We start from the raw sequence: 10,461 nt of genomic DNA, 5'->3' as shown, positions 1-10,461 counted from the left end.
ATCTGGTTTAGGCACCAAAATACAGGGTGAACTCCACGCACTGTTACTGGGCTCAGCTAACCCATGTTTAACCAGGTATTCGACTTCCTGTTGCATTAAAATCCGCTTGGTTGGATTTACTCTATAAGCATTTTGTTTTATTGGCTTATCAACTTCCACAACGATATCATGAAACAGCACAGACGTCTGCCGAGGATGGTCAGAGAAAAGCAGCAAATTAGCTTCAATCAGATCAAGGATATCTTTGCGGGCGGAATCTGACAGATGCGACAGAAAGGATTCTAAGTTCTAAGAACCGGCAGACTGTCACTGTGTCATTATGTTAATGTAAGAGCATGTAGGGGTGGACCGCCTTTTTGTTCGATCAGTTTTCTCCTGTTTTTTGTTCGGCCTCCACGTGCACCTTTGGCGAGCAAGCGGTTTTAATCAAACCCACCCCTGCAGGGAATTTAGTGCCCCTCGCTTCTTTTCTTTTTAATACTGGACACGCAGCAATCAAATGTCCTGAGTCGTGACAATAAAAACATTCTCGACCGTTTGATCTAGCAATGAACGCTGATACATTTTTACGCACTGCTTGTGGTGACTTTTTTCATTCAGAGAAATTTTCCTGAAACGAATTCTGTGCACAGAACACACTTTTGTGCGTTAAAACAAACTCGTCAGCCAGGAGTGCCGCGTTAGTGAGAGACGACACCTTTTGTTCGTTTAAATAAGTCACGATGCGTTCCGGCAAACACTTTTTAAACTCCTCCAGCAAAATAAGAGTTTTCAACTCTTCCACGGTTTTAACTTTACATGAACAGCACCATTTCTCAAACAACACATTCTTTTCTCGCGCAAACTCAACAAAAGTCTGGTTAGCAGTTTTATTAAGATTCCTAAATTTCCGCCGATATGCTTCAGGGACCAGTTCATATGCCTGCAGCACAGTTTTCTTAAGAATTTCATAATCTAAACTCTGCTCAATAGACAGGCTTGAACACACTTCTTGGGCTTTTCCCACAAGCTTACATTGGAGTAAGAGGGACCAAAACTCTTTCGGCCACTTCAAAGCAGCGGCTATGCGCTCAAATGCACTAACACCCAGACTTGACTAGGTCACAGGCTGACAGGAAACTGCATGTTTTTGCAGAGTATGAGCAGCAGACAGAGTGAAAATAAGTTCAGACGAGGGGTGACAGGTTGCCCTGGCAACAGACCTCAGAAAGGTGAAGTTATTTCAAGCTGCACAGGAAGTTTTAGTGCACAGGCATATTAATAAATCAGACACAGAAAAGAGGAACCGAGTAGAAGGAGTTTGTTTGCAATGAAACTGTGTGTGTCACGTATGACGTGTGTGACGTCTGAAGTACCAAAATAACACCATATAAGACACATGTTGAGCTTGTAATGTTAGAGATCCTGCAACTGCCTTTGGGGTGTGCAGGGCTCTCTCTTCCGGAAGATGATTGAATAAATATATATAAATGTCATGGAGATCAAAGAATCGGGTTTAATATTTGGTGTTTCCGCCCGGTTCCCTTTGCAACAGAGAGAACAAATGTGGCCAAAGGTTGGATCTGATATGAGGCGAACAGAAGACCGGTCTAAAAAGATTTAAAGGTAGGCACAAACCTGTTCAAAGAAAAAGCAAATTTGTGCACATTGGATGAATTCTAAATTATCTGTTCGCTGAGTTGACGATCTTAACTATTAAATTGGATCAGTAGTGGTAAAACTAAATTCTTGAGAATGAGAAGCTTTGAAGTAATGATAATGAAACTTTGAGAATGACAGTACTGACTTAAAGGTAATATGGTATTTCATGGTAAAAGAGAAAAGAGACCAATGTATGTTTAAAGTAACAAAGGATAAATAGGTAATTGGTCATTTTATGGGTTTAATAAGTGTCAAACTTATTAAACTGCCTCCCATTTAGAGACGTCTAAAAGGGGCCTCGGGAGTGAGGATTATTCCAGGTAGCACCTGCCAAGACTTGGGACCTTGGTTAAAAATAGCTAATGATCAAAGGATCATTTTTTATGCACTTATTTGGTCAGTAGAAAAGCTGATTTTGGACGTGGAGGTCCGAGAAATAAACCTTGGGTTGGGCAAGGTTTTCTTAAGTGACTTAGAATAGAAAACTGTTGATTTAATGTTGATGAATATTACGGGACCCGCCGTGGTCTATGTGATAGAATCTTTCTGATTCCAAACAGCATGTGTGATGAAAATAGTCTATCACAAGCATGTTTTGGGTGATTCTAAGTGTGTGAACGTTGTGGGTACTGCATCTGAGTGATTCTGTGGGATTTGTACAAAATAATAAATAAGTAATAATAACACTACTGGGGTAAGAATCGTGGGTTCATAGCAGAGTGCGTGAAAAGAGGAAGTCTGAGAGAAGAGAGTGTGTGTGTCTGGCAGGAAGTGAACAATTTTGCATGTCCATAAAAGGAACTGGCTGATGTGTGTGAAAATGATATTAAATAAGTGTTTTAGTGTGTTAATACAGGTGCCCATGGACTTACTCAACCTCAAAACATGAGTACAGCGGCAAAATGATAGATTAACAGAATTGGGACGACAAACAGGCCAGCCTTTGGCTTAAAATTTTTTACAGCTTGACCTCTCATTCTGTCCTCATCTGGAGAAGAAGCTTAAAGGACAGTCAATCTCCTGATGAAGACAGAAGACAGACAGAACGCCGTGGACTTGAAGCATTAACAGCAGGCAAAAGACAGTGCAATTGACCTATAACACTGAAGACTCCAGCAGCAGCATGTAAGAAAACATTTGATGGAAGATGAACTCTGAATTACATGCTGGGAAGAACAGTGGGATAAATAATTGCGTGAAAGCACTGGACAGCACTGGAAACTGAGTTTCATATTTGCCATGCTGGGAGTAAACCTGAAATAAAGAAAGGACTGAAAAGATCAAGAGAGAAGCAATGGAGAGAAGAAACGCCTGATTTGGGCCTGTGTTGACCTGCGAGGCCACACAGGAAACTGTGAGAAGAGGGACAAGGACCAGTGAGAGGTCATGCCCGGACGAGTTCGAGTGAGAGCGTATGGGGAAATGGATTGAAAATTGAGTCCAGAGCATCATAACAGAAAGGTAAAAAAAAAAAAAAAAAAAGGGAGAGAGTAAGAAATACATAAGCTACTAATTACATGAATGAATAGAAAACACACATGCACAAATTGTTACATGTGAAATTATTTTTGGAGAGAATCAGAAGTGAGATAGTTTGAATCCAGAGCTCAGTGCAAAGATGCACGAATTAAACCTGATTATAAAAAACACATCGAGGCAATGAAGATCAGCTTACACTCAATCTTAATATGAATACAAATACATAGACGCAACAAAGACACACTTACACTTGTGAATGTGAATACATGACATAAATTGGTGTTTCTGCCCAGAGAGAGAGATGCGTGTTGTTTAAGCAGTGATGATAATAATGAAATGTCTTAGTTTTGTCACTTTTAGGTGCAAAGCAGACCTGGATCAATTTTCCACATCCAGCAGTCGGAAGAAAGTTATAGGTTAACATCACTGGAAATATTCAGGCCAAGTTTCTGGTTGAATTGTTTACAGCGCCATGTGTCACTAAACCTGACAAGCGAGCTCTCACTCCTGGCTGAAGACAAGGAATGCAGTTCCAAAGAGCAATAACATGGCAGTTAAAGAGAGACAGTGGAGAATGCAGGACAAAGCAGAAAGAGAACTGCCTGGCTTTGGACTGTTGAAGTGGGAGAGGACCACGGAGTGAGAGGAGTACGTGATAACACAGTGGAATGCTGTTATTTAATATGGGAAATCAAAATGTGGGTTAGCAAACCTGGAAAAAAGAAAACTGACTGCTTAAGTGGGAAAATTGTGGAGTCAGGAGGAGTCTGAAACACTGCAAAAAGAAACATATACAAAATCACACACATGAACAGAAAATGTATTAACCTTACCAACACTTCCAAAAACAAGAGAGCCCATGAAGATTAGACAGCATCTTGAGCATGTGAGTCTGTTTATCATCTTGTCCAAGTCGCTTAGTGTGATGAAAAATTGATACAAAGACCATCGGACTAATAGCTAAGTAGTTAAAAAATGATCCGATTATAGCAGAGAAATGTGTAGGAAAGGCAGCTTTGAGAACATGCCCTGGTGGATCTGCAGCTCCACTGCACAGACATCGATTTAACCTGACTAATAACACACACACATGCAATGAAAATCAGCTTACTATCTTTCATCAGTGTTAAAATAGTGTGAATTTAACACACTTAAACCCTGAACTTGAGGAATAACTCAGGGAAGTTCCATGACAATAGAGTGATTTTTGTGAAAAGGAAAAAGTGATTACAGCTTAAAGTAGTTTGTAGAATAGTGCATTAGAAGTGTTCTTGTACAGATTGATCAAAACAAGTGATTACTGAAAGAAAATAAAAATAATTCAATAATGTGGTAATGTTTAAATATGCATTTCTCTTGTCACGGCAACTTCTTGAGATATGACTCAGTATGCAAATTAGTTGAATGACTGGGGACAGGAAAAGAAAAGAAGAACTTGGGTTTCCTGTCTGACTGTATGAGTGAAGCTTGCACTGAAAGAGACACTGTGACTGGGTGAGAACAAAGGCTTGGTAACATACAGGATAATTAAATAAAGTGGTCAGTGCAGTAGTCTAAGTGCAGGAGTCCAGATTTGGAAAAGAAATTTATAATTTAGTGATGATAGATTGTTATAACGTCTTTAGAGAGGGCTTAATGAGAATATCAATGGTGTGCAAAACTGTGTGACTTTTAACAAGATTTTCTGTGTATTTAGCAGGTGAAATTATGTCAGTTGACCTCAGACTGTCAGTCGCTGAAGAACCTGAGGCAAAACTTTTCTGTGATTACGATTTTTGGGTTTGTTGTTTTAGTGATGGGTTGATTCTGACAGTTAGGTTTGGGTTGTTTTCTTATTTTAATAGAGGGAGTTTTATTGATCCTGGACGTGGGTAGAACTGGGCCCTTGTAACAGTGCACTTAAGAGAAAACCTGTCAGGTGATTATGTTTTGTGCTTTGATGAGCTACTAATCAGCTCTCTTTTTCTCATTTTTGTGCTAAGCAGGCCTGCAGGAGTGAATTAACAGCGCTGTAAAAACTTTTCGGGAGAACAAACATAAGGTGAGCTTTTCCAGATTACAATGGGCTGAGGAAAAGGCTACCTGTGGGGACCTGATCAGGTTGTAAGTCCCCGTCTAAAAGGATTGCAGCGAGTCAATCCAGTCCAAGAGCATAAAGAACTCTTCCTAAAAAACAAAACAAAATAAAACAAATGAATGAGCTCATGTTGCTGAGGGTGGAGAATGGGATTATTTGCGCGGGAGTCTCCACTATTAGCAATATCTGGTGTGAATGCGTGTGAGCGAATGTGTGTGACTGTGATGGACTGACGATGTGGACTAAAGGTTGGACTGACTGGACACTGAGATAAAGACTGGCCCAAGATAGGATAAATAAATGCTGACAAACAATTCACCACGCGGGCAAGAGAAGGGGATGCTTTGCTTTGCTTTGCTTTTGCCATGAGCAGGAGGAGCGGAAGACTTAATTCTGGGGCTGCTAATTTTGGGTTGTTGATGTTTGCTTGAAGAAAATTCTGTTTTGTTGACTGGGTTTAGATTATGGTATCACATTATATTGTTGGGAGAATGTCAAATGCTAAAGGGGAGGAAATTTTTGATATTACTCGTGCTACCATTAACCAAAGCAGGCCAGTAGAAGACAATTAAATTTTATAGAGGAAAATAGTCAGAACAAAGCAAAATTTACGAGTTACATAGGGGAATGGTAGACTTCTTACATTAAAACAAAAACAAAAACAGTTATGGAATAACAAACACTGGTCCAAGAGACTGAGGTTTTCTTCCTTTAAAACAGTAAATTATTAAAAGAGCACGATCGGTAAGGGTATGTGATACTAGCTGGTACTGGAGGAAAACGGGAGCAAAGTAAAGAGAGAAAACATATTTTGGTTAGCTCTGATAAAGTCAAAATTAAAAGAAGTACCATTACATTCAGAGGAGCAACATGAAATTAAAATGTGAAATTTTGTATGAAGAACATGACTGATAACTGCTCTGTCTTAAGTTTTGTTTCTTATGGCACAGATTGGATCATAAGTGGGGAAAACTGAGTTTCAAAGGTAAAGTTCATGTTAACACACAGGTTTTGTTTCTAGGCAGTTCCGAGGATGCAGGCTCTGGGTGGAGCCAGGAGTTAAAAAGGTTTAACATGATAATTAAACGGATTTTATTACTTAACACAGGTTTGCAAGTGGACTTGCAACGCGATATCATAGCGTGGCTCAAGCACGTTCATCACAGTTTAAACACCTTGTTTTGCACAACGGAATATGACCTCCCGTCTGCAGCTAAACACCCCAATAGCTCTAGTAATAGCTTTAGCCCGGTCGGACTGGGCAGCAAAGGGCTGCTTAAATGCCGAAAACTCCTCTGCTCCTTCACCTGGACCGCTAGCACTGACCGTACCGCTTGACAGACTGACCACGCGCACCATACACATACTTTTTTTCTTTTTTGAATCTTCGGATCACGTGCGTGCCGAACCGTGGAGTGGGATCGGTTCGGATTTCGGATCAACCGTGATCCGTTACACCTCTAATATCTGAGGTGCTTCTGCGCTACCACAGGGACACGACTTCATCAAACCTCTTTAGCAGTTTTTAAAGGCTCTGACTTTTTAAATAAAGGCTGAAATATCTCCATCATTGAATCCTGCTATTGCACAGAACAGAAATTTATAATTTAATACATCTAGCAGTAACATATGGTCAACTTATGCTATGCAGGTAGTGCTGCTTCTCTGTGAGGATGCGTCTGTGTGCGTTTGGTCTTCTTACATTTGAGGAAATAGTGACACAAACATTTGAAAAATTATGGCTTTAAGTGAGCAGAAGGGATGTTATGTGTAGTTTTATACATTTGTACGCAGAGAAAGTTTAATGCAAGAGAAAATTATCAGATTCGTGAAGATGAACTTAATAAATTGTGTGTAACTGATCAGTGTTTATTTGGGTTTGGATGTATACATTTGTAAAAGAAGTTTTGCATGTGCTCAAATTGCTTTGCATTTATGTGTGGATTTAAGCATGTTTGAGAATCCTCTAAAGTTAAACACACATCACTGCAGTCATTTGTCTTAGTTTACACTCATACTTATTTGTAACACTGTTGAGACAAATTTTGCTATAAAAAAAAATCCAGGTTTAGTGTTTCTAAGGTCTTTGTGCTCTCCAACATCTCGTGTAAAGATTTGAGGAAATGATTAGTTGCACAAATCATGAGAGAATCTGTTTGGTTTCTTGACATGATGGTGCAGCTTTAGAGCTGAACAACATTTGAGAAGTCAAAACAAACAGAAAATGTGACAGCAAAAATTTCCCTTCACGTTTGAAAAACAACCCAAACAAAGCTGCTCAACATGACTGAAATATCAAAGGAACACATGAAGTCAGATCTATGTGAGAGGCAGAAACTCACATGCGTAAGAAAACATCTGAGTGTTTCCTGGCTGATAATCACATTAAAAGTCTCTGCTTAGCCACCAGCTCTCACCTGCTGACAGAGGCAGAACAAAACCTGAAAAACCAGAACTTCAGGATCAGAATTCGAAAAGTGAAACTGAAAGAACTTTAAAATCTGTTTCTTTTAAACAAGAATCAAACTGAGCTCATCCAGCCGTTCTCAACAGCACAGTAGAGATTCTGTCCAACACTGGTGAGTACAGACGATCACACTGTTTTAAAATCCAGATGTTCAGTCTCATCTCTTTATGACTTAGAATACTTCTGCATCAACACAGGATTACGACTAGGAGTAAAAACAAACAAATATAAAGACAGTAAGTGAAAGTAAGTTTTTGTTTCACAGCAGTTTCACTGCGGAAAATCTGTTTCTCCTCAAAGGAACCTTAAACTAAGCTCATCCAGCCTTTCTGAGCAGCACAGCAGAGCTTCTGTCCAACACTGGTGAGTACAGACGATCACGATCACACTGTTTTAAATTTAAACTCTCTCTGTGTCAGAAAAAATAACTGTAACACTGCTGCAGCTGGTGTGTTTCACATTTTCAAACGGATGACATGGGAGCTGATTTAATAGCAGCACTGAACAGATTACATTTGTTGTACAGAGAAAAAGAAGTTTACATTTAAAACCTTTCATCTCTAATGTCAGGGTCTGAAGAGCTCACTGCTTTGTGCCTGACACACCTGCAGGGAGAGGCGGAGATTCAACTGAGTCTATCAGGTTTTCCTCAACAACACAACAAACAGCAGTGAGTGCAGCTGATCACGTTCATGTTTCAATGCTCTGTTCATGTCATTCTGACTCTTTTTGTTAGAGCCATCGTCTCCAAGCTTCTTCTTGTACATGGTCACCACAGCCATTTCCATCCTTTTGGCAAAATGCTCCAACATCTGTCCTTCCTCGTTTCTCTCATTAACACCATACCTGCCCAACACCTGATAACCTCTGCCTCCTTCACCTACATGTCAATTAAAGTCTGCTCTAAACACCACTCTCCTCCCCACTGAGGACACTCTCTGCCACTTTATCCAAGTTACTCCAGAATGTCTCTAACTGACATCAAACCTGTGGGGCACTCACGCTGACAACATTCAACATCACCCATTTGATTTCTTGTTTCAAACTAATGATCCTGTCTAACACAGATGGCTGGTATTGTCCTCATATGGATCTAAGAGTAAAAAAACCCTGTGAAACTGAGTGTTGGTCGTGTTTAACATGACCATCCACCACCGGAAGAGGAGACATGAGACAGAAGGAAGTAAAAGCAGAACAAGTCCACTTTAAATATGAGTAAAACTGAATTGTGCATAAAATAATTTCATTTTCTTTCTGTCAGACATGTCTGCTGCCTGCTGTCTTCAATCTGAAGATCGGTTTCTGTGCTCCATCTGTCTGGATCTCTTCACTGATCCAGTCTCCACACCATGTGGACACAACTTCTGCAAAAACTGCATAAGTCAACACTGGGATATCAGTGAGAGGTGTCAGTGTCCTGTGTGTAAAACGGTGTTTGAGATCAGACATGAGCTGGGGGAAATCTCTGAGCTGATGAAGAGAAGCTCTGAGGTGGAGCAGCTCTCACTCTCTAAAGATCACCTCCACCTCATTCAACGCTTCTCATGCCTACAAGTTGCTCCAACCAGCAATGACTGGACAGAGGTCAGTATCCATCCACTATCATATGAGCTGTTTGAGGCTGAGCTGAAGAGGATCCAGCAGTATGCAGTGGATATGACTCTTGATCCTGATACAGCACATCCGAAACTTATCCTGTCTGATGATGGAAAACAAGTACACTGTGGTGATAGAAGGAAGCAACATCCAGACAACCCAGAGAGATTTTTTAAAGGTGTTTGTGTTTTAGCAAAGCAGAGTCTCTCTTCAGGCAGATTATACTTTGAAATTCAGGTTAAAGAAAAGACCAAATGGTTTTTAGGGGTGGTCAGAGAGTCAATCAACAGGAAGGAAGACCCCAATCCGAGTCCTGCGAATGGTTACTGGACAGTAATTTTAGGTAAAAATAGTTTTATAGCTCTTGACAACCTTCCAGTCCATCTTCCTCTTCATCGTCCTGAGAAGGTGGGAGTGTTTGTGGATTATGAGGAGGGTCTGGTCTCCTTTTATGATGTAGATGATGCAGCTCTTATCTACTCCTTTACTGGCTGCTCCTTTACCGAGAAACTCTACCCATTCTTCTGTCCCGGTAATAATGATGATGGTAACAACTCTGCGCCGCTGATCATCTGTCCTGTCAATCAGCCAGTCTGATCTTTTTACATGAGGAAATTGGATCAATTATAGGTTAAGCTCATTATTTTAACTAACACAAAGAAGAAGTCCTATAAACAGAACTTGGCAAACTGCACCTTCTGAAGATTATGAGATTCACTCAGAAGCTGCAGAAGTTCAACGTTAGTTGATTTCTATTTATTTTTTAATCTGTTTACAAGTTGAAGAAAATGATCCATTTGAGGAAATCCAGTGTGAGTAAATAGAAACTCTCCTTTTCTTTTTCTTTTTTCAATGTTTAAAGGCACACGTATGAGTACAAATGTTAACATTGTATTATTTTAATTGACCTGGTGTTATATCAATATCAAAGTCAGGATGGAGACACTGTTCCTCTGTTCTACTACAACACACTTGTTCATAATCACATAAATATAAATCTGAACTTTTATCGTCTCCTTTGATGATCATCAGCTGCTGAACTTTAGTCATCTTACCTCTGAAGTAACAGGACTATGAGCTGCTGTTTTGAATCAGTAATATTATTGTGTGGATGCCACACTATTGAGATCCTGTTTCTCTTTATTCTTTATCCTTTATTGTGTGGATGCTTTAAGCATCCACACTATTGAGTTCCTCTTGG

The 10,461-nt window shown here is 40.0% G+C and overlaps 1 protein-coding gene across 1 annotated transcript; it reads left to right on the top strand.

Annotated features, from left to right (window-relative positions):
• The first annotated feature begins 8,927 nt into the window (after positions 1–8,927).
• On the top strand, positions 8,928–9,973 carry LOC102215410 (E3 ubiquitin-protein ligase TRIM39-like). Its single transcript, XM_005748381.1, has one exon. The coding sequence runs from the start codon at positions 8,928–8,930 to the stop codon at positions 9,855–9,857; it is 930 nt and encodes a 309-aa protein (XP_005748438.1). The 3' UTR covers positions 9,858–9,973.
• The last annotated feature ends 488 nt before the right edge of the window (positions 9,974–10,461 follow it).

The sequence above is a fragment of the Pundamilia nyererei genome, unplaced genomic scaffold (assembly GCF_000239375.1).
Source record: "Pundamilia nyererei isolate P.nyererei 1_Seehausen unplaced genomic scaffold, PunNye1.0 scaffold00220, whole genome shotgun sequence".
In the NCBI taxonomy this organism is placed as follows: domain Eukaryota; kingdom Metazoa; phylum Chordata; class Actinopteri; order Cichliformes; family Cichlidae; genus Pundamilia; species Pundamilia nyererei.
This window is presented reverse-complemented; position numbering and strand designations above follow the sequence as displayed.

What these genes read in the sequence shown, in the direction of transcription:
- LOC102215410 (XM_005748381.1), top strand. Translation starts at nt 8,928, where the DNA reads ATGTCTGCTGCCTGCTGTCTTCAATCTGAAGATCGGTTTCTGTGCTCC.